This window comes from Rissa tridactyla, chromosome 3 (assembly GCF_028500815.1).
Source record: "Rissa tridactyla isolate bRisTri1 chromosome 3, bRisTri1.patW.cur.20221130, whole genome shotgun sequence".
NCBI classification, from domain to species: domain Eukaryota; kingdom Metazoa; phylum Chordata; class Aves; order Charadriiformes; family Laridae; genus Rissa; species Rissa tridactyla.
The window spans coordinates 50,004,100-50,027,935 of record NC_071468.1 but is presented as its reverse complement, the minus strand read 5'-3'; the positions used below and the strand labels follow the sequence as shown (position 1 = coordinate 50,027,935).

The following is a 23,836-nucleotide window of genomic DNA, read 5'->3' as shown; positions in this document are numbered from 1 at the left end:
GTGGGCAGAGCGGCGGTTGGGCGCGAGGCGGTGGCGAGGCCCCGCGCATGCGCACTGGGGCGGCCGCGGGGTGGGGCGGCCCTCAGCGGGGCGGCGGTGTCTGTGGGGCCGCTTCCCCGAGGAGCTTCTGCGGGGTGTCAGCGCCCCCGCCGCCCCGTGGCACGCAGGTGGGGGCCAGATGGGCGCCTGCGCTGGGGAGGAAGAGGCGCTTCCCGGCGGAATTGGCTTGTTTCGGTGCGCACGGAAACACGATTTGCATGAACTCGGTAGCGCGAACGGGTAGTTAAATAAGGCCTTTTGTGTGGGCACAGAACGGTAACACCGCGATTGTACCGCCAGAACCGCAGCTAGGGCATGATGGCGCTGCTGAGGGAAGGGGTCTGGGGCGGTGGCTGCCTCGCCCCCTGAGCACAAGGGTCTGTGGGCCTGTGCCTGCTCTAGTCCTGGCTGTGGCGCGGGCGCGGTGCAGGTGGGCCGAGGGTTTGGTCATACAGCTGCCAGACAGCAGGCGTGCTGCAAACGCCGGTGCAGACAGCCTTGGTGCTCCTTGAATTCAGGGCACCTATTGCACCCTGCAGACCACCTGCAAGCAAGCCAGGTGCTTTTCCAGCTGCAAATGGCTGGGGCTGAGGGAAGTGGGATTAGCCATAAATGCCTTCTTCCATGGGTAAGTTATTCTTCTACTGGAGACTTCCAGTATGGCTCTGTCTTGACTGTTAACCTCTGCCCCTGGGAGAAGTGGTATGGCGGAGGCCATCACGCTGCTCTGTGTCTTGGCTGCTTCGCCTGCTCGTTCCCAGCAGCACTCCAGCCACTACTCACTCTGTTCAAGCATGGTCACTCCACATGAGTTTTCCTGTCCCGCTCTGTTCAGACACTGACCGTGTATGCCCTTTGGGGCCATTCCTGCATCTTGGCATGGGGCTCTGCTGTGTGACCAGCCCTCAGACAAGAACCACAGCTCTGGCCTGGGTGGTTTGCAGGGGGAAGGAGGCTGGCGGGAAAGGATCCAGTGATGGCGGGGTGTGGCCTGCCTGCTGTTTGGCTGCAAAGTGACAGCAGGCAGCAGTGTGGGGTGGGTCGGGAGAGGAAGATGAGTGATAAGGGCTGTGTAACCTGCTGCTGTGTGAGTGAAACTTGATAAGGCCCAGGGCAGCAGAGTCCTGGATGAGGCCCTTCAGGACAGAAATCTTCCCCTCCCTTTCTCCCCGCCATGAGAGGCAAGCTCCCACCCTGTTCCCCTCCCCCCACACACTTCTCTTAGGAGCACTTGTCCATATGACTTGTACACTGGCTTTTAGGTTAAATACTTGGACACAAACCGTACCTTTCCAGCCTGCTGACAGGCCGTCGGCATCTCAGGAAGCTTTAGGTCAAGGCCAGAATTCTGAATGGGAGAAACACCTGCAGACACGTCTGTTTGAAAACAGTCAAACAGCAGCAAAATGTCACCCTCTGAGGTGGGCAGGAGAGCTCATACCTTGCAAGGACCTGAGCAGTGAAGAGAGTGTGTGTAAGGGAACAACATGACTGTGACCCTCCAAACAGGGGAGGAGAAATGAGAAAAGGGGTGTGTGGGTGTGTGTGTGTGTAAAACCATCTTCCTGGTACCTGGCATGCCCAGAGGCACAGCTGGTCACGGCATCCCATCTGGAGCTTGCTGCCACCTGCTTGCCTTGGGTGCCTTGTGTGCTTTGCAGTTGACAAAGGCAGGAGGTGGTGAGCAGAGGTCCTTGGTGACCTCCTTCTCCTCTGCAGCTGGCCCAAAGGTGTCAATGCAGGAGTGTCATTTGCTGGTGGGTCTGAAGGAAACTGGTTGCTGGCAGGAGCTGCTGTTCCTGTGGCCCCCCCTTCCCTGCTACTCAAGACCAAGAACTGCTTCCTGGAGGATCCTGCCAGTTGACTACATTGATGGAGTCCCTCCTCTCTCCTCCCGCCTCCCCAGGGTCTTCCTGTGAAGGGGAGACAGGGAGCAGGAAAACAGTGTTGTCCTGAATGACTGCCAGCTGCCTTCAGTTTCCAATATGCTCCCATGACCTGCTGATGGCTTCCAGAGTATTTGTATGTACAACACCATTGCTATGTCATCAGCGCTATCCGACCGTGTTCAGGGAGGAGAGAGGACTGTGCAGCAGAAGCTCCATGCAGAGGCCATGGGAGGCTGGGCATAAGATGTACAGTTAACCAGGTGCTGGGACCCTAGGGGCAGGCCCTGGGTACGTGCACTCTGCCTTCACTAGCCGCTACGTACCATGTTTCCCCAGGGAATGTTTTTTTAAAGACCTAGCAGTCTTTGCGGTACTACCAGTGATGTATGTCACCTCTCTGTAGCTCTGAGACCAATGCAACAAGTCTCATACACCTCTTCTTCCTCATCTTGCCCACTCCATGCATCTATAGAAAGGCGGTATTTTTGTTCAAGTTGGACACTGAAATACTAATATCAGGAATTACTGCAGTAGGCTGTGGTGGGGAGCAGGCCACAGAGGTGTCGCTGGTTCTGCCTTCACAAAAGTCTTCTGCAAGGTCCAGGCATGGGTATCTGGCATGGTACCAGGGAACATGTTCTCGTCTGGACTTGTCCTCGTGGCAATCCCAGGACTCGGAGATACCCAAGCAGGCATTAGATCCCACCTGATGATCTGTTCAAGACCTTCACAACAGGAGCACATCTCCTGTGCTACCTCCAACGAGCAGTTGCTGAGTTTTCAAAATCACAGCCGCCTTTTTCAAGTCTTCCGTTTTCATTTATTTTGTTAAATTTAACTAGATGCAGCCAAAAAATTAAGCCTAAAATTTAGAGCAATTTTCTGGATTGCTACAGTCCATAGAGAGAAAGAGGCACTTTCCGGGGGCGTTCTCATCTAAGGCAGTTATTTTAGTAAGGGAGAGATTGCCTTCTGCTCTCTGGTGACTAGAGGAAGCATGGATGACTAGGTCAGACCAGACACCTAAGTTGCAGTCTGGTGAATTAGGGTGATGAACCTCACCATTACCTCTTTTAATTTAAATATAGGCAGGGCCAGCCTTTATATATAATTTCTATCTACTTCTAAAAAAAAAAATAATCTATGTATAGTGAGCATGATAGGACTGCTACTTTAAGCAATGGAAAGATAGGAGATTAGGTCCAATAAGCCCAGAAGTAGCCCCCGGAATTGATGGCATTGAAGTATCAATAATGATTTGTTACAAAAGCATCTTAATTCTAAAGCGTATCTGAGAGCAAACTATAAAAACAAGAAAAATAAAAGTTCATTTTGTTTTTTCCACTCCCAATTTGTAGATAGATACGGAAAATTTAAATCTGGGTCTGCTCTTCTGGTCTGCATGACTTTATGCAGGAGTGTTTGGCTGTGCCTTGGATTACTGGTGGCTTTCTGGTCGTACAGGGAATGCAGGCATGGAAGCACCTGGCAGAGAACATGCTGAAGCTCTGTTTTTGTTTCAGTGGGAACAAGCCCACGGTCTCGCCGCTGTAAAGCAGAGGAGAGCAGTGCAAACCTGGGCTGCCTGAGCCCTGAGCAGTGCGGGGAGACGGCTTTGCATCCTACTGCGGCCCCCTCCTCCCGGCTGGCTGCCACCTGGGCCTGGTGCCTGGGTGCCTGCTGGCACCCACAGCTGGTTCACTCCTGAATGAGGCAAAGGGTTTTGTTTGCTTCCCTGCTATTTTCTTGAGCAGAAGGTGGGCATAGTCACCCCAAATTTATTTCTCCTGGTTTCTCAGCTCAGCAGAAATTCTTAATTCTCTGCACTATCATGAAATACCGCGAGACAGTCATTACCTTGCCATGAAAAACAGGCAACTCAGAAGACCTATGTTGTTCAGTGTTTCTGTGCTGATGAATTTGGGCTGGTAAGACAGTAGGATCAAAAAATTGTTCTGCTTTTCTAGAAAGCTCAAATTCTTTTTCTGTTTTCCAGTACAAAAATATCATTTTGCCTTTAGCTGACAAACATATCACATTTGGAGCTAATTTCTGGTTTCATGATGAGGGCATTACAGATTTTCAAGCTCCAGTTTATTTCTCTATTCCTAAGGTATCGTGTGGTCTGCTTACAAATTTCATTGATTCTTGACCTCACAAGTTTGCATGTATCCACATCTGAATTTGAAGCTAGCTAGAAAATCTGCTAAGTAACATTGTCTCCCTGAAAAATATATGAATTCAGCCAACTTGCTGAATTAATGCAGTCGGTGGCATAGTTTTAATGAACGTACACAGACCAGTGTCTGTACCCTTCAGTCTCGTAGCTTTATTAGCTGTAAACCTGTAAACCCTTATTCTGTAAAAATCAGAGTTCCGTGATTGCTCTGATTACACTTTAAGTCTCTAATGTCCCATATCCCTCCTCACCTTTGCATTCTTCACCTTTGGAAATGGGATATTTGAATGAATATTGCTGAAAGGTGAAAGCCAAAGGTTACAAGGAATGCCAAGTAAAACTGAGTAAAGGATTTCTTACAGAGACTCACTGGCAGCATGGTAAAAAACAGAAAACGTAGAGCTGCTTTGGGGACTTGCCCATTCTACTTGGTAAGACCCCACCTCAGTCCTGCTGCTTGGTGCAAACATTTCTCATTAAACAAAGCAGCAGCTTCTAAAGCACACTGAAAGGAAGGGAGCTTACCAGTGGGGACGAATGCCCCTCATGTCTTTTGAAAAGAATCCGTGCTCCTGAAAATGCAGTTATGAACCTCCTCCAACAAGCCTGCATCACTGACAGTGACAGGTAGTGGTGATCCAAAAACAAGGAGCAAGGAAGCAAAAGCTGAAAAATGCATTCCCTTTCTTATGCCTCAGTTCAGGAAATCCATCACTTCTAATTTGTCTGACACTTCGCACCCATCACCCGGAGTCACAGGCCTGTCTGGCAGAGCACACACTTGGTGGCTTGATTACAGCTTCATGGTCATTGTTTCTGCTGTCACTCAAACCTTTCCAGATCCAGTCACTGCTTCTTTAGTGTCACAAAGTGATCTCACTCATAGGTCTCTGACGTAGAGAGCTGAGGCACACAAAAACCACCTGCAGACGTAAGAGCTGTTTCCCTGAGTGCTTGGCAGGCACCTAGTCGCTAGGTGTGCTTGTGGGTCACAGCAACACTGTGACCTACTGCAAAGCTTTGGAGGGAAAGGTAATAGCCTTGATTAGCTCATCATGGCTAACACAACAAATGCAAGGAAGTAAGAAACAGCCCTGTGAGCTCATCTCTCTGTGGCATCATGCACTCAGATCAGGCATCACAGAGGCTTGGTTAGCTGATACACTCTTGGGTACCTTGCCAAGCCTTTGAACTTTCTAACCCTTTCTTGTTCCTAACAATAATCTGTCCGAAAGCTGATACTGATGTTTACCAATTTACAGTATAAGAAAAACAAAGCATTAGAGAGGTTACCGATCACACTGCTGGCTTTTTGCTTTGCTCCCAGGTGACCACTAACATCGAGTGTGTACAAAAGTACCTTGTAATTGTTGCTTCGCATGGCTTCCCCACGAACAAATACAGTAATTGTTTTAGGATTTTAAGTGATCCCAGGGTCAAGGAGACATGGTCTATCCAAATGTAGAAGAGAGGAATGTTTGAGACAGTCTTGCTATTCCCTCATCATTGCTACAAGTTAAAATCTGGACATCTTTCTGTGTTTAAGCTGTGATCTCAGATCCAGGCAGACTGCAGAGTGACAGGTTACAGATTAATATCTTGTCCTCCCAGGAGACAGCTTTAAGATGTCACACCACCACATGTCCTCTTCAAAGAATGAGAGAGGCCACTAGTCTCATTTACATCACTCAATACCGCTCCGAGAAGGCATCCCTTCAGTTATTATATACCCTAGGACATCAAGCATGATATGAGACTATTCCAACCATTCTATAAATCAACACCAATTAAAGCAAGCTACAGCATGGCTCTCCCCTGGGTAAGTTATGGGTTAAATGCTTTCAAAATTATTAAATACTTTCAAAACTATAAAAGGCTTGCTTTGTACCTTTATATATTTCTACATAGTGGACCAAATACAGCTGTCACGTAAGTACTTGCAAGTGCTGCCGTAACTGGTGCCGCTTTCTCTTGCGCCAACGGCTGAGTTTGGGCCAGTTATCCCCACACAATAGTTTCACTTAATGAGAAAGTCATGACCCAGATTTCAGATGAAATGAATAGGCTGAGAATTCCCACGCTTGTTGCCATAGTTACTTGAAACCTAGTGTTAAAAAAGGTGGGAAGAGAGGGAGGAGGAGAAAAAGTAGGAAAAGAAGAGAGCAATAGCATAGTGAGGGTTAGGCCATGTGATAGAGAGAGGTGATGATCTTGAAGGAGCAGGACCTTAGTGATGACACTCAGAGCAGGTTATCCAGGAAGCTAATATTTCTATTTTGCTATTGGGTTGACTCTATGGACACTGGTTATTTATAAGCAGTTACCACAGTGACTAAATGCAATGCACTGGCAGCCATTATATCAGCAAAAGCAGAAAGGAGTTGGGTGGGGAGAAACAGACTTCTACACAATTTATTTAATAAGGAAATTGCCTCATTTTAAAACACCAGACTGCTTGCTTTTCCACTTTACAAAGAGAGCGAAACTTGCAGCAATGTCTTATTCAATCGGAATAAACTTTTTATCCTCTGCCTAAGATGACAGCAGAAATACTCCAGCTCTTTAGAAGCAGAACTGCAGGCATATTTCATTAGATGGTCAGCACTGTTCTTCCCCAAGTGCAGACAGGATCAAAGTATCCTGTGAGACACAGCCTGAAAACCTAAGAGAGCTGATAACTGTGCTTGTGAATCTTTCCTGTTACCATTTTATATTGTTGGTAGTCTGTCACGTTAGCATGAAGAAACAGGCCTTATTCATGAAGGGCTTTGTGCCCTTACCAACAAACATATCACACTAGTAGGTTTTTTATTCTTCTCTATCTCCTCTTTTTATTCCTGCTCTTCTTGACTTACTTCACTTTCTTATAACTGCCATGTAAAGTAATAATGTGTCTGCACCTATGGCAGTGTAAGACTGCCAGTTCACGTACACTGGAAACACATACAGTTGAAGTAACTACATTCAATAATTTGATGTCCTACGTATTAGTTGGATCATAATACATTCATATGAGAGCTCAGGGAAGGCACTGGAGTAGCTGGAACTTCTCTGTCCTAATCTGGGATTGAATTTTCTAAACGCTTCACTTCAATGTCAAAACCTGTCTTGGTCCCAAGGAGCAAACTCTCCCCTTCTTGCTGCCTTCTCTCAGTCTGTAAACTTATTGAGACTTTTTTTTTTAAAATCCCTTTTTTCCCCTCAGTTCTCTACATTGCTGTCCTTGCTCAGATGGCACCATTGTCCTTTGTACAGAGAACAAAAGATAACCCACAATGCTGTGGAGAAGAACTGTGTTTTACTGAGAATGTGTTTTCTTGAAGAGCTGGCAGGCTGTATTTGCAGTACCGTGGCTAAGAGTTTTCTGCTCTAAAAGAGTAGGGAAAGCTCCCTTCTTCATGCAGCAAGTCATAGAAGCAAAATGAAAAAGAAGAATATACTATACATAGCAGCAGTAGCTGAAGTGGTTATATAACATGAGACAGTTGTGGGAGCTTGAACAAAGTTCACTACAGGTAGCTGTTTATTACAGCTTATTAAAGAAGCCTGGCAAGTAATTTCTTCTCTTCTGACCCCACAGTGATGGTTATTGCTTTCTGCTCATTTATTACAGTGCTACCAGATGACCTCCACATTTGAATCCTAAATCAGCAAGCTTCCAGATTGAGGACACTTAATCTTGCAACACCAAAGAGAAGAGGCTATTTTCATGCTGTAGTAAGTTACAGTCAAAGTCTTCCCTTGAAGAGGTGAGTCAAGAAATCTCAAGCTCAAATTGGGGAGAAAAGGGGAATGAAAAACAGACTGAGCACTTAGCTGGTACTGTCTCCCACTTGAATTCCTAAGGGTGTCGCATTCCTTAGCGGCACTTGCTCAGAAAGGTGAGAAATTCTTTTCTGTCTGAAAACATGAAAGACAACAGCAGCTGACACTGCAGCAAGACAGAAAAGACCATGGGATGCCCAATCTTACTGTGGTGGAACAGGAGCAGTTCACACAGGAGAGTGCATGTGATCAGAGCAGCACAGGTTTCTAGTGGCAGGACATATCCTAGAGTTGAAAAGTTACTAGGATTAAAGCAAGAAGTGAAATTAAAACCAATTAGCTATTCCAGAGTAATAGCATGTAGTGACAAGCCCTATAATCTTTTAAATCAAATGCAAATACTGAGCTCTAAGTTTAGATTACTCTTAATCAGTGAAGCTGGCATGGCTCCATTCTCTTTCCAATGCTACCTGAGGTGGGGTGCAGGGGGTGTGCGTGCGCGCAGGGAGAGAGGAAGCCTATTAAGGTATTGAGACTCAATATCAAAATTTCCACAGTCTCTTTAAAAAATGTTCTCTTTTTGGATTACCCCAGACAGCACCATCCCAAAATGGCCATATTCCAACATGTCTCAGTATTTTGCGAGAGAAGAGGGTAAAGATTAACCATACAATTACATACTGCAATAATTCCTCCTTTCTCCTTCTTAAGTTCTTCCCTCACACACACTGTTATTGAAAGAAAGAAACTGCATGTAAATGGCTTGATAAATAATGCTCTGAAGGAACACAGGTCACAAGTCGCATGGTGGCACTCTGCCCATATAAACTTTTTTGTCAGTAGGCAGACTGACAGGCTGTGGAACACCCACCCCAGGCCTGAGTTCCCCTTCCCAGACTGGGCCCTGTCCCTTCAAGTCCCATGAAAGATACTTTGCTCCACCCCTTCCCCTTTTTGTAGAAGCCTGTATGGAGTGCAGGAAGCATCATCACTGGTTTAAAACCTAATCAAAGGAAGTTAGAGCCCACATTCCACCTGCAATTCACTCTTGCACTACGCCGGTATGAACAAACTTGAGCCTTGTCACAGTGAATGGACAGGGGGAAGACAGGGAAGAGAAAGGTAGAAAGAAATAAGAAAATATGGTGCAGGCAGCTACCAGGAAAAAGAGAAGATAAACTCTTGTAAGTGGTATTCCCTAGGTAGGGAAGTTAAGACAATCAGCATCTAATGAACAGGGATGGAAGCAGCAAGTGAGGCTAGAGCATTCCACCCATTGCAAGATTTACCCAAGAGCAGCCCAAAACACTGTATTTCATACCTTTGAAATTCAAACTCACCTACAAGTTATTTCCTCTCCAGAAACAAGGTAAGGATAACCGATTATTTTAGCATCTTATAGTCATCTGCTTGTATCTCACTACTTATTTATACAAAAGCATAATGCTGCTTCTATTCCAGGAGATAGGGAGGAAGAGAAGATAACTACTTTTGTGACAAGACAGCAGTACTGAAGGGGCAGCTTTATGCACTTACTTTTCTAAAGCACCAAGTAGCAGTGAGTACTAGCTTTACCCATCCAGCAGGGCATGCCCTTTAAGCCTCTTTCTTGTATGCCTGTTACAAAATTTAGCCGTCATGCAATTGGGAACACAATATCGTCCTAGGATTTAAGCAAGTCTTTTAATTGAGCATCTTATAATTGCTAAAAGATAATATGTAATGTTTACTCAGTTGCATAGTGAGAGCCCTGAATTCAACCCTGCCTATCATGGCAGGAATACTCATTCTCAGTCAAGTACCCACATGCCCTTGTCCAGGGGCAGGGGGAGAAGTGCAAGGTATTACGATCCTGAAGACACTTGCCTGAACTCAGTACATACAAAGGATACGTGTACACATTTACTTTACCAGCCTGGTTTTGCTTTGTGCTGTTACAGTAATAAAATGACATTCCATACTAAAATTCCACTTCAGGATCGGTATCACAATATGATAAACAAAACTTTTCAAAATATTCAAGGGATTTATTGCCATTTGGAACATGTTTATTGTTCAAAAACACTGCACTGAAATAAAATCCATCACATACATTCTTTGTCATCTATATCTTTACATCATTGTAACTTTCAGGCAGGCCATGAAGTCAAAAACTGCTGAAAGGCACCTTGTGTCCTTCAGATCTTCAAACAAGTTAAGTTTTTGCCTATACTTACATCTAGAACAACTCAAACAGTAGGAAAAAAATAAAATCCATTTTGAACTTCTTAAAGAACAGTATCGGACTGTTGCCTTCCTTCATTCAGTGCTATGCTTTTGCTTTTCCAAGTCTTTAAATAATGTGCGACTTAAAAATGTATGTTAATGAAGCCTCTTTACTGAGACAAGGCATGCAGTAGGGAAACAGGGATAGCTGGTCGCTTCCAGGCTGCCTATCTACGCATTTGTTCTTGTAGATTAGCAAGCCACTGCTTAAGTTAAAAAAAAGAGACAGAACAGGAATGAATGCACCCAAGTTAAATGGCTTTTAAGAATATGTTAATACATAGAACAGTGATACCACCTACAGTTCTGTTTACTGACCTCTGTTCATATTGATTTGAAAGCAAGTTTTGTGAAACCATCGTGGGCGACTATTGTAGACTGTTAGATAAAAAAAGTTGGTTTTCAAATATTGCTTGTTATTCGGATGACTAACTTTATTAAAAGGGTAGTTATTAAGGACCTGTAAGGCAGCAAGACTTTAAATGCAATGGATTACATTGCTGAATGGTACTTTTTAAAAGGCATAATAAAAAAATTAGTAGAATTCTTGGTGGGGTCATATTCGTAACAGGTGTTTCGTTTTATCCCCGTCATAATTGTCACAGCAACTGTAGATGGCAAGTCTTCCTTGGTTGTAATTCAGGATGAACACATTCCCTGGCTTATTTCAAGTTAGATATTTAGTTCTTTTTCTCCATCCTGCCAAGAGAATAACAGCTTTTATAAGAGTGAATATTGAACTGCAATTGCTATGAAAAAATCTGGACTTATAGTAGAACTTTAGGAATGAAGGACATTTGGCCAGTTATTTATGCAAAAGCAGGTCCACTTGCAGTTTTGCTCATTTTTTGATTTACGGTTCAGGAGGCTTCATCCTCCCATTGCTCCACATAGCTTTCTTGGAGCAGCAGAGAGAAAAGCCATATCCTGACTCATGAGGATTGCTTGGGGCAGTGTCTGCACTACTTGCTACACAATGAGTGAGACTGCTTGCGGTCTGTTCCCCGGTCACACTCAGTTGGATCTATCCCATATATAGAACAGTCAGCTTAGAGGTTTTGCTTGATTTCTTTCAGATGTACAACCCCTTCACAGTTTCATGGATGTTTCCATCTCAGGAATTAGTTACTGAGACAGACACATGTGGACTAATCAACATAATACATGAAACAAACCCCAGAACAGCCAGCAGCTGCTGAAAGCCACATCTATATCTATGACCATAAAGGTTTTCAGCCTTTTCTGTGTGCACCCCTCAGAAGCCTCAAAGGAAGAGCAAGGCAACAAGTCATAGTTCAGCCTACTGACAAGCTTGTGAAAAGGTTTGCAAAAGGTAATAACGTTGAACAAGTTCAAAAACCATGCAGGGGTTTGCACCACAGTTAAAAGCCACTAAGAGTACTCCAAGAGTCATCAGTTTATGACTTCCCCTTTTTAAAGTGTGACTTGCCTGTATTTGATCAGTCGTCCTCCTTGAATAAGTTGTGCAACTTCATTAGTTAAGTGGCATGCAAAAAGAAGCCAGTTCCGTGGCTGCACTTTGTAGGCAAATCTCATGAAAGTCAAGGAGTAACAACACAGTGCTGCAAAACACAGTAGATATTGTTAGTAGAGTATTTTTTAATATCTGCATTTTGTGGAGGCATAATTTTCATACTAGTAGGATGTAATGACAAGTAGAATGCTTCTCACTGCTTTTGAGTTCTCCAATAGTTCTAGAAACTTGTTGACTTTGAAGATCCGATGCAGGAAAACATACCACAGTGCTCAATTTTGTTACACAAGAAAATCTACAGGGATGCAGCTTCCCACGAAAACTCATTTTCCTCATACACTTTCCTGTGATGCAACTGAACCCTTTTAAGTTTACGACCTAAACTACCATCTCACCCAGAGAGTAAGAGTTAATACCAATGAGACATGGCCTGTCCTTTGCAATTATTCTGACAATTTGTACAACAGTGTATTTTTAAAAATACTAGTTACTTAAATACTTGCTGGGAACATTCTAAAATGGACTTTAAAAGAAGGAGGTTTCCATCCCCAAGAAATCATTAACATTCAGAAGCTTTGTTACCTGCTTTCCAGGAAGATGAGAAACAATTTAAATCTACTCTCCTATCATAACTGCATTTAAATACAGGAAATCACAACCCAAGAAGTCACTAGTTTTGTGAAGTTCTGACAAGCTTAGAGAAAAAAATTTAAAAAAACCCGGGAAGTTAATTGTTCAAGGAAAACAGCCTTTTTTGAAGTGCAGAACCTAGAAGATGGAAAAAAATATTTGTACACACCACCCTATATATACTTGTAAAAATTAAAAAAAGTGTCTCAACTTTGCTGAGCTGGGTAGCTGCCACCAAAACACTACTTGCAAAACAGTTTCACTATATCCAGATACTATTTGAACTAGTCTTCCATCTTGAGGAAGCTGATTAAGAGACTGAATTACTCTAAGCAGAACCTAGTGAGCATGAGGCTATAAGTTTTCTTAACCCGAAGATATTTTGCTTTGGGGAGAAGAATTACTCGGAATTAAGTTATTAACTTATAAGACATCTTGCCAAAATTAAGCTAATAAATTAAAGCTATCAGATTTATGATCCTAGAGAAGTATTTGAACAACAAAATACAGACATCTAGACAAAGACTATACATGTTCAAAGAAGGTGGAAAAAATATTGCTTATGCATTTAAAAAGACGTTCTCACACTATTCCATTAAGTCATGCTACTCTCTGAGTTAACCTCCCTCAACCACTTTTTGCACCCCCCAGACCATTTCACCCATTACCATTTCACTTTGTCAGTGTTGATATTTAAATCTCCCACTAACCACAAGGTATCATCACTTTTGATACAAAGAATGAAGTTGTGTACAGAGATGCATTCTGAACCAGTGCATGCAGTAGTGTAGATACCAGAAGAATTATACTTTAGGAGTGAGTCTGGTGATCAGAACTGCTAAGACTCAAGACTTGCCTCCCTCACCCAAAATTACTGGCAATCCCTCTTAAAAATTGACGTACTGAAAAGTTGTAGAGCTCTCTAAGTGGCCTCTGAAGTTATACAACAAGATATTTGATATCTTTACCTGCTTTGATCACAAATTTGCAAGCAACTGATAATATATCACTGCTTGAACGACAGAATCTGTGTTCTGTAGTCAGTTTACTGACAAGAGTCTTGGGTCTTACCAAATGTCATTCGGCCACTAATGATTTCTGGAGATTTCTTCATGTCATTAATAGCAGCAACAGGAAGTCCCCAGTTGGCAACTGGCCCCCAAAAGTGCTGTAAAGAAGTAAAAGGAAAATAAAGTTACACAGAAACACAGACCTCCTGCAGTATTCTTATACTTAATAATATAGTTAATTCTTATAGTTCTTCCCTAGCCTCACAAAGCTTCAGAGGACAGCGTTAAGGGTAAAACTCCAAGTTAAGACAGGGACTACTTTTGATGTAAGAGAGAAAAACTAAACCCTTCTTTTAGCAGGATCTAGTCTTCAGGAGGGAAGGAAGGGGGACCCACTCTGAATCTTCTTGCAAACTGGAGAGGAACTATTGTAAGGCCACTGAAATGCAATTTTGTGTAGTTATACCTCAGCCATCATTAAGCAGTCTGATTGGTACAGTCATATAATCTCAGATTTACAGCTCACTTCTGTGCAGAGATTTAGCATTCATCTGTTTCAAATAAGGCTCCTCAAAATGTAATGAAAACACAAGGACTTGCTGAAGTGAACTGGAACTGTTTTCATGTTATGCTGAGAATGAAGAAATGCTCAGCAAACATCTCACAGGTGCTTACACCATCTCTTTGAAGGAAGAGGACCATGCAACCAAAGCAAATTGTTACTTAGTGCTTCATCTGAAATTGCTGTAACAACTTAGTGACTACCTAAAGCTCAGTGATTAGACAGATAGGGAAGTTGAGCAGTTAGCTACAGGTGTGTACACAGATGGAAAAAAACAGAGACAAGAAGTGGAAAGAATCAAGTCAGAAAAACTGACAAGAACTCCATTTGGTAGGTATTGCCTAAAAGACTCCGAACTGAGAAAAAAAAATAGCATCATAAGTCCAGTTTCCATTACTGTTACAAGTAACAAGGTTTCAGTAGAATTCTTTCCACAGAAGATACATGCAATACTTGCACCAGCTTCCCCTGATGGGAAACTAAAGAAGCTCAAAAGTAACTTGGCTAGATACGGCAAAAGAGATGCACCTTGCAAGAGAAAGCTTTGCATATACCAACTATATCCATTCTTTTGACACTTCCCCTAACCATAACATTGCAGGTATTACAATGACTTGGAACGGTCAGAATTAAGTTTCTTGCAATTTTAATTCCAAAATATTCTTGCCAGTCTGGATACTAGCTTGTAACTCTACAGTAAGATTAAAAGCCACACTTGCTTCCTGCAGATTTGGGTTGCAATATAAGAACCTTAACTAAAAAAAAGTATAAAAGTGAGTTTAAGTTGTACACACTGTTTTGATAGTTTAACCATAGCGCAACATGCAAAACAATGTAGTATTTCTGCAAGTGTCTAGAGGATGTGCATTGGCCAAAACTCAGATTTATAGTAAGTTATTTTGAAGAGTGCAATAAATGCATTTGTTCACTATATTCCTACTGATAGGAAAATTGATATCTGTAATGGTTAAAGCCTCCCAAGCACATCAGAGATAACATGGCACAACCGAGAAGAGTTGCGTGGCTACATAATATTTACCCGTACAGCTACGGTTAGACAGTGTAAAGAAATGTACCTGTAATACCACTTGCACACAAGGTATGTTGCAATAGAACAAGAACATTCACAAAGCCTGAAGTTGGCAGCACACAGGATATTGTTTTAGAGGCTTTAGTGTAGCTATTGAAGTAGTTCTAAAGGACAGTAAGAGGACCAGAAACAAGCATCTGGTCACATAACCATGATTACGTGCACAGTAAAACGACTTGCGTTAGCATGACCACACTAAAGCAGACTGCAAGAGTTAACTGGTGAGGCAGTACGAGTACGTGGTGAAGTTTTTACAGTCACTTCTGGAGTTTTATTAAACAATTGTAGTTTCAGAAAAACATGTCTTTAAGGCTCTAAATTCATGGATTTTTTTAAATCTATGAAACAATTACAGTTTTGAAAGGTCAATCAAATCAACTTGGCCTTTTTACTGAATTCAGCTGCCATCAGAACATAAACAAATAATACACTATAGACTATGGACCCCTTCAAGCTCAGGCTGCACAAGCTGAAGAATCATCAGTTCACATCCCAGCCACGCTGCAGCAGCAGCTTTCCTCTGCAGCTTTCCTCTGCTGACCAGGGAGGTCGGTTTGGAACCATCCCACTTGAGATGGTTATCTAGTTTTAAGTGCCTCCAGGCAGGCAGCCCTTTGAAGTTTCCACACACAAGAATTAAACTACACCTATATGGTTTGTCTTTGGTCTACGTAGAAGAGCAAGTCTTCCATAACAGGCATAAAACACCTACTCCCAGTTTCAGGAGTAAACCAAAAAGCTGGAGGAAAGAAAAATCTGTAGTGAGAGTTATATGGTACCATTTATTACCTGAAGTAAAGCTAGTTAAACATAAACCGGGTAGTTCAGTTGTGTACCAGTATTGTTCCTGTGAACGAGAATAGCTCCAGATTGATCTGATCTCCTTAGCAAAGGGTATGGGGAAAAAAATGCAGCCCCTTTAATTTTGTAGTAATTACTCTAGGGGGACATTCTGAAGGAGCTAAAGTCTGGTCACCTTAACCTCAGACTTCTGAATAAATATTACTTGTGCATCATTCCTAGATGTTCTCAGTACGCGTTTTGGGTGCAGGCAAGGTCATAATAGTGCTGAGGCAAAAAGACTGCAAGTTACTGAAATTAGGGGAAAAAGTGAAACCAGGAGTCCCCTCCCTTTTCTTACCGTACTGTTCGAGTGGGTCATCATTGTTTTCCAGTCAAAAAGCCACATGGAAAGAGAGAAGAAGCGTTAGTTTCTATCATAATTGACATAAGGTGTACCACAAACAGAAAACAGACAGAAGTCAGGAAGTTGCCTTGGCATTAACCTTGCTTAATATAACAGTATTAAAAATCCTGTTTCCCTCTAAAGCTGTCATTGTGACAAGCGTTTGCTGCTCATGTACCATTTCGCTAGCAAGATAAAATCCTATTATGGTCTGGAAGACATTAATTCCCTGTAGACTTCAAAGCATCTATGATTCCACTCAAACTAGTTTAAAAGGATGCCAAAAGCCATCAAGGTTTGCCCATGACAAAGCTAAACAGCTACCGTTCCTCTGTGGAGGCTTTGAAGAAGTCACTTGGAATTCTTTGTATACCCATACAAGTAGGTCAAACTAAATGCTGCCAGAGATCTTACTGTCACTAAGCTCAGGCCAACTGTAGCTGTACCAAACATGAGCTATAAAACATTTTCAGTTATCTAACATGCAATTACACTCCAGTCGTGTATGGGGTTCATTATAGTAATTATATAGGTACCAATTTATTTATATTTTTATATATATAAACTTAGCAATATATGCATGAAACCTAGAGTACAGCATATATTTAAGATTGTTTGCTACTATACCTTTTAAATTGCTTCAGAACTTTTAAACATTCTCTTTTTAACAGAGATACTGGTAGGACTCAGTTCTGAATTATAGTTTATGAGAAGCCAGCTACTAATAGAAAGCCTACTGCTGACTGACTGCTGCTCAGCTATCACTGCCCCAAGCTACAGAAGACTTCTTAACAGTCACTTCTCTCATGCTGATTTCCATCTTCTTAGAGCACGGTATGGTAAGGGAACAGGCAGGTCTACTTAGGAAGTCACACTGGATGTGCATCTCAGTGAGCCTTTGTTACAAGCTACAGGCTGGTTCAAGATGCTTTGTTAGCGTGTCCTTGAGTAGTCTAACCAATTGTTTTTTGTTTTCTTACAAACTGAACTGCAGCAGTAATTAATTTAAGTTCACAAGACAAGTGCATGCTTCAGTTTTTTCATAAAAACCTTACCTAAAAAAGTTCAAATGTGTCCCTTGGCACAACATTTTTGTGCCAACAGAAGTCAGCCTTAATTTTTAAAGTGGAAGTTGTTTTCAGGCAAGTGAAAGCCTAAAATAGAATCAGACTGCTGCTATTTTAACAGAGAAGGCAGCTCTGGCTAACGTCTTGCAAGGTTGTCCTCATATCCATGTGAGACTGGAACAGTTAGAACTGTTTTGTAGTTTTACAGGCCTTAATGTAGCTATTTAAATAGTTCTAAAGGACAATAAGAGGACCTTAAATATATAAATAATTATATACTAAATACATTAAGTTATATATATTTTATATATAAAATTATATACAAACCACATAACAAATAAATAAATAAAATAGAAATAAATAAAAATAAAGCCTCTAAAACAAAACAGAACTCCTAGAAGAGGGCAGATCAAGGTCATATTTCAGAAGGCCTCTTTCAGAAGCAGGCATCCAGCTCCAAAGCTCTGCAGCCAATAGAGCTGCAACAAACGCACAATATCTAATAGCAAGGATTCCGCAGCAAGTGCATGCGCCTATTCCTGACGTGACACCATTCCAAATTAGGAGTTTCCAAGAACTACATTCAATCTCTTGACAAAAGGAACACTTTGTACTAAAGTTTCCAGAACTGTGGACAACAGTTGTTGTATTTACTCACTCATTAATTTCTAAGTACCTAGACATCACAAGAGGAACCTGGACAGGCTGGAGAGCTGGGCAGACAAGAACCTAATGAGGTTCAACAAAAGCAAGTGCAAGGTCCTGCACCTGGGGAGGAAGAATGCTAAGCACCAGTATAGGTTAGGGGTGGACCTGCTGGGAAGTAGTTCTGAGGAGAAGGATCTGGGGGTCCTGGTAGACAGCAAATTATCCATGAGCCAGCAATGTGCCCTTGTTGCCAAAAAGGCCAATGGAATCCTGGGCTGCATAGAGAAGAGTGGGGCCAGTAGGTTGAAGGAGGTCATTCTCCCCCTCTACTCTGCACTGGTGAGGCCACAACTGGAATATTGTGTCCAGTTTTGGGCTCCCCAGTTCAAGAGACAGGGAACTGCTGGATAGAGTCCAGCAAAGGGCAACCAAGATGATTGAGGGACTGGAGCATCTCCTTTATGAGGAAAGGCTGAGAGAGCTGGGACTCTTTAGCCTGGAGAAGAGAAGGCTGAGGGGAGACCTTATTAATGTTTACAAGTATCTAAAGGGTGGGTTGAAGGAGGATGGAAGGATGAAGGAAGGAGGAAAGACTCTTTTCATTGGTTCCCAGTGACAGAACGAGGGGTAACAGGCACAAGTTGGAACATAGGAAGTTCCGTTCAAATACACAGAAAAACTTCTTTACGGTTAGGGTGACAGAGCACTGGAACAGGCTGCCCAGGGAGGTTGTGGAGTCCCCTTCTCTGGAGACTTTCAAGACCTGCCTGGATGCAGTCCTGAGTGATGTGCTCTGGGCAATCCTGCTCTAGCAGGGGAGTTGGACTAGATGATCTCTAGAGGTCCCTCCCAACTCTGAGGATTCTGTGATTAGCTGATCAATACCTTATATTTCTGCTACAATCCAGTCCAAGAAAGGCTATATTGGGGGAGATTTATGTTTCCAAAATTTTCACATATATTTTCCTCATACTGGTATTAATAGGCCAGAGACCATTCTGCAAGCGTAGGTGAACTGTCAGTACTTATTTCCCCCACAGTGACATCCCTCAAGTGGAAAGGGTATTACCCTTCTGCAAGGGGTAGATTGTTCAGTTCTCAGAGCATGCAAGACAATAACAGCAGGCACTGTGTCCTTCAATTTCTAGCACAGACCACTAGAGGACTTTTTTTTTTTAAGTTCTTATGTCCTTGTGTTTAAAGAGTTACTAATTAGGAGAACTGAAGATCAGCTAGTTCTAGTTATATTACTGATACTACCTCTTTCAAAGTTCATGTCAATTAAACAAAAGTCCTAGACAGCTTATGTCAACAGCTCAAGCTTTACAAGGAATGAACTATCTATTTATTTCAAAGCCATCTACGTTAACAGAGTCACCACATTTGCATTACTGCTGAGTCATCAGGAAGAGACATTTCAGAAGTGCCCCAAAAGATGGCACTCTCCATGCTTATTTTTCTATTACCAGAAGATTTTAGGACTCCTTGGGATTCATTATGTGACTAAAATAATTTAGTCTTTACCACAAGAAGATGCCAGAGCTTGTCTATAGTGGCCTATAGGTTTTCTCTCTCAAGAGAAGAGGAAACCTGTTTTATAGATGGATGTTTTCCAGAAGATATTATTTTAAATCTTTAGGCTAGAAAGGAAGAGGACTCAGTTGCCTGCCATTAGTGGCTTAAATAATACAATTTTAGTGATAGTTGACATTTTTAGGATCTACAGAAAAATTGCAACTGCAAGTTCACAATGTATAGAGCTTTCATATGCTAAGAACCTAGTTTTAAATTAACATTGCTGCTGCATTTTACAAGAAGCATGTAATTCTAACTACAGCTTACATTCTTACTATGCTTACTTTAAAGCATTAAGACACAGCTAGGGTACATCCATATTTACATAATTTACAGTTATTCAGATCCCTATTAATCACCACTTGAAAGAAGCCAGATGTGAAACTGGCAGAACATTTAATAACTAATGACAGTTTAAAAAGTAATTTATCTTGTTTCTTTGTGCAAGATCCAAAAGCTAATCCACGAATGACATAATGCAACTCTAATGCCAGATATATCCACCTGAGAACAGCAGCATGTATTCATTATACTTGCTTTCATGTTTTCAAGTTATGAAGCTGAAACTGAAGCTACTTATTCCAATAGATGTCTGCATGTTTTGATTGCCCCAAGCCATAATAATGGGACACTCAATTCCACTGCTTTGGGTAACTTTAGTTATTCTATTTAGGAGCAACCAATTTAAAACACAGCACTTGTGTTGCAAACAATCTCAACTCATCGTTTCCCACAAACAGGTTTCACATTTATAAAGCCTTGCTTCACTGCAGTAATTAGATGCTGATTTCTAGAACAGATACCGGTCTCAGAGCTTTGAGGAAACTCTTGCTCTGAGCAAGGCGGCAAGAAGGGAATCTTCTTCAGCACAGAGTCCTGCAGTCTGGGGGCTCAAGAGCCTTCAGGAAGGAATGTAAAGAGATACAGCTCTAAAGTATACACATTCCACTTCTCCTATGGAGAAGACAGACTACAGTCTTTTGTTGACTGTTAATCTAAATTTTAAACTCAACATAAAGCCAACAACTTACACACTCACCCCTAGTAAGCAAGAAACAGAGCTGAAAGGCCATACCTGATGGAGGAACTGACTTCAGCCCTTCATGCCACACCCCCTAACAGAAATATAAATAAGCAGGTAGCTTTGTACCTAAGAAGGCAGAACTCACCCCACAAACGGAGAATCCTGTGGAATGCTCGTTTTAGATAGCTTATTTCAAGATTATAATTAGGATGAAATACAGCTAACAAGGCTTATTTCAGCTACCTTTTCAGTTTTTGGTAAGGAAAGAGATACTTCCAGCAAGTAACTGTGGTGGTGCTAAGAAGCAGCTGTTGATCTCTTCCGGATTTTTGTTTGTTTTTCTAATTAAGAAGCATACTGCTGTTTTACTGACAATTTTCATGCTTCACACAAATTCTGGTACAATTAACTAAACGTTAACATTGAAATGCATCTATTAAGCTTACACAGTACCTTCAAGACTTTCAAAAGGAATCCATGTAGAAGCCTGGTCTGGCCTTTCTTTGTTTTGCTTCAAGGATATTTGCTTCCTTCTTATATTTTACTCATCATTTTGCCCCATCATTTCCGTGGAACTTGATTTTGCAAGCCAAACGAATCCTTCTGCTTACTGAAGCTTTATATTACAATCCCTCTTCCATGCAGGCTTACACCACCTCCTGCTACTTTAACCAAGACTAAGTTTCTCAGATAAACTGATGTCCTCCTACATGCTTGCTCAACATCAATCATCAGTTGCAATAGATGTAGGTAGAACAGCAAGCAACAGCTATAGTGAAAAGTTGTCCAACCACCTTTATTAGAAGAGCCCATTTTTATTTGTTAGTTTTGTCAGACTGCTTGTCAGCCAAGAAAACTTCAGCCTGCTTACCTGTGACTATACAGCAGTTCAACCAGATTTAAGCAAGTATGCCGTAATCATATCTTTAAGACATTCTTGTGACTTCAGTTCAAGGTGCCATACCCCTTACCACAGCCGCACAAACTGAAACCTGCCAAAAGCATTGAGCTGCCTGGGAGGTGACTAAAGCCACATCCCCATGAAAGCAGGGCTTTGACAAGCCTCCAGAAAAAAAAAAAAAGTACCTATTTAAGATCTCCGAGGATGTATAAATAAGCAGTCTTAAGTCCGCATCTGTTACCAAGCCCGATTCCACCCACAACCGAGCAAAGCTTTTTCTGTCCTTGCTGCAGGCACAGGTCGGTGTCCCCGCCGTCCCCTCAGCCGGCACCTGCCAGCCCAGGGGCTGCTCGCCGCCAGGCAAGAAGCCGACGGGTTTCGCGGCCGGGAGAAGAAAGGTCACACACACACGCACACGCAGAGAGAGAAGCGCAGCTGCCGCCGCAGTTCCAAACCCCATCGCTTCGCTTCAAGGTCACGCCGGGTTTCCCCCGGCCTGGGGTGGGGCGGGGCGGCCGGGAGAAGGACAGACAGCCCCGACTGCCTCTGCAGGACAAGGTGACGACAGGGGGACACCGCTGCAGTGACGGCACGACGGGCTCCGCCGCTCCCCCCACCCCCCTCGCTGCGACCACCCTCCCCACTTGGCACCTCCGGGCCGGCTTCGCCTTCGCCCGTTCCCTCCCGGCTCCCTCCCCCCCCGGCCCAGCCGCCGGCGAGGCCGAGCCCGACAGAGGTCAAGCGACGCCGCCCGGCCGCCCCGAGGCTGCGGGGTCGGTGATGGCACGCCGGTCGCTGCCGCCCACCGGAGGCAGAAGCGGCGGCGGCGACCCCCCACCCCGCGCTCACCTCATCAGGTAGTCCCTGAACTCCTTGCTGCGCACATAGTCCGCGGCCTTGCGGGCCAGCGCCCCCGCCATGGCAGCCCTCGGCGGCAGCCAGCGCCCGGCCCGCCCGCCTCGCACGCTGCCGCCACCGGCGCCAGTGACAACTCCCCCGCGCCGCCGCCCGGCGCCCGCTTTACGGCAGCGCCCGCGCCACCGCCCCCTCCGTCACCACGGCGCTCGCGGAGCCCATTGGCTGCCGCGGCCCCGCCTCCCTCCGCCCGGGCCCCGACACCGGGGCTGTTGTCACGGGGAGGGGGAAAGGCAGCGTGCCGTAAAGCAAGGCGGTGGGAGAACAGGAGGGGGAAATTGTCGCAAAACGCGAGGAGGAGGGTCGCCATCGGCGGAGCTGCCGGCATTCCCTCGCAGCCCGCAGGGGACAGCCGCGCGGCGGCTCTCCGAGGTGCTATTGGCTGCAGGGCGGCAGCTGGTGGCTTCCCATTGGCCGTCGAGGGGCGCGTCCCGCCTCGCGCTGTGTCTGGCTCCGCCCCCCTCGAGTGGCGCGTGTCGGGGGCGGCGGTGGGGCTGGGCGGGTAGCAGCCGCCGCCGGGCCGCAGGCGGGTGAGAGCCGTCTGAGGGGTGTGCGAGAGGGGTGTAGGGGTGTGCGGCCGTAGCCCCCCGAGACGTGGTGCCCGTGTGCATCCCTTAAGGCGGACGCTGTCCCCGCCCTGGGTCGGGCTGGAGCCCGCTGAGGGCCGGTGCGAGGGGCGCCGACCCCGGCCGTTGCATCCCTGAGGGCAGGGCGAGAGGGGGTCCGGCGGGAGGGGGAAGCGGCCGTGGTGGCTGTTGTCAGTCCGGCGGCGGGGTGGCCCTGGCTGCCTCGCTGTTTGCCTTCACCCGGACCCGCGGGAGGCGAATGGGCGAGTCTCTGCTTCCTCGCCAACAAACCACGTTTTCCCCGTCACCACGGCGGTTGAGATGACTGAAAACACAAAACTGATGTATCACAGTGGCACATAAAGCAGGATAGAAGTAAGAGGGCCCATAATTTCTTCAGTGAATTTTAAAAATTGGGCGTTTTAAGAGCCCAGCTTATGGGCTTTGAATTTTTGGAGCTGGGAGTACTGGGTTGTGACAGGAATACACAGTTCAGCCTTTCCCTCTGTACCTGGTCTGGTCTAAGATCCTGTTCCTGACCAGCACTTTCTATTTCATACCAGAGCAGAGGTTACTTACTTAAAAGCAAAGATAAACTCTAACCCTGCTAATACCACCTCCATAAAATTCAGGCATACAAACAAATACCTATATGTGAATTACTTCTTTTATCTTTGCTCAGTGCACTAGAGATAGTGAAAATGGATGTTTATCTCTGCTTTCCAAAGACTTGCAGCCTCAGTTTTTACAGCCTAGAACTGGGCTGAGAGTGCAGCTTGGGGCATACCTATGCTCTGCAAGAAGCCCTGGAGGTCACAGCTGCTTTGTTTCCTTCTGCTTTCCTCCTCTTCCCTGCAGGATCTCAGGGGGAAAAAAAAAAGAAGAAAAAAAAGAAGAAAAAGACTAAGACCCCTGCACCCTGTCCTCCTGATTGCTTGCTTGAAGAGCAGCGGGTTTGAGGAAGAGCAGCGGGTTTGAGGAAGAGCAGCGGGTTTGAGGAAAAGCACCATGTATACACATGCTCTCCTTT

The 23,836-nt window shown here is 44.3% G+C and overlaps 1 protein-coding gene and 1 long non-coding RNA gene across 2 annotated transcripts; one reads left to right on the top strand and one right to left on the bottom strand.

Annotated features, from left to right (window-relative positions):
* The first annotated feature begins 80 nt into the window (after positions 1 to 80).
* Positions 81 to 10,368, top strand: LOC128907741 (uncharacterized). Its single transcript, XR_008465716.1, has 2 exons — positions 81 to 234; positions 7,721 to 10,368. It is a non-coding gene; the product is annotated as an uncharacterized LOC128907741 (long non-coding RNA).
* Positions 9,899 to 22,344, bottom strand: MPC1 (mitochondrial pyruvate carrier 1). The gene is made up of 5 exons (XM_054196943.1): positions 22,175 to 22,344; positions 16,066 to 16,069; positions 13,334 to 13,430; positions 11,588 to 11,720; positions 9,899 to 10,836 (listed from the first exon to the last, which is right to left on the bottom strand). Exons 1-5 carry the CDS (start codon positions 22,243 to 22,245, stop codon positions 10,818 to 10,820), a joined length of 324 nt encoding a protein of 107 aa, XP_054052918.1. The 5' UTR covers positions 22,246 to 22,344; the 3' UTR covers positions 9,899 to 10,817.
* Between the last annotated feature and the right edge of the window lie 1,492 nt (positions 22,345 to 23,836).

Excerpts from the sequence above, each read along its gene's own strand:
- MPC1 (XM_054196943.1), bottom strand. The coding sequence starts at position 22,245 with ATGGCGGGGGCGCTGGCCCGCAAGGCCGCGGACTATGTGCGCAGCAAG. Across the intron at positions 11,721-13,333 it reads TAGTGGCCGAATGACATTTG|CACTGTGTTGTTACTCCTTG; the intron begins GTAAGACCCAAG and ends TGTGTTTTGCAG.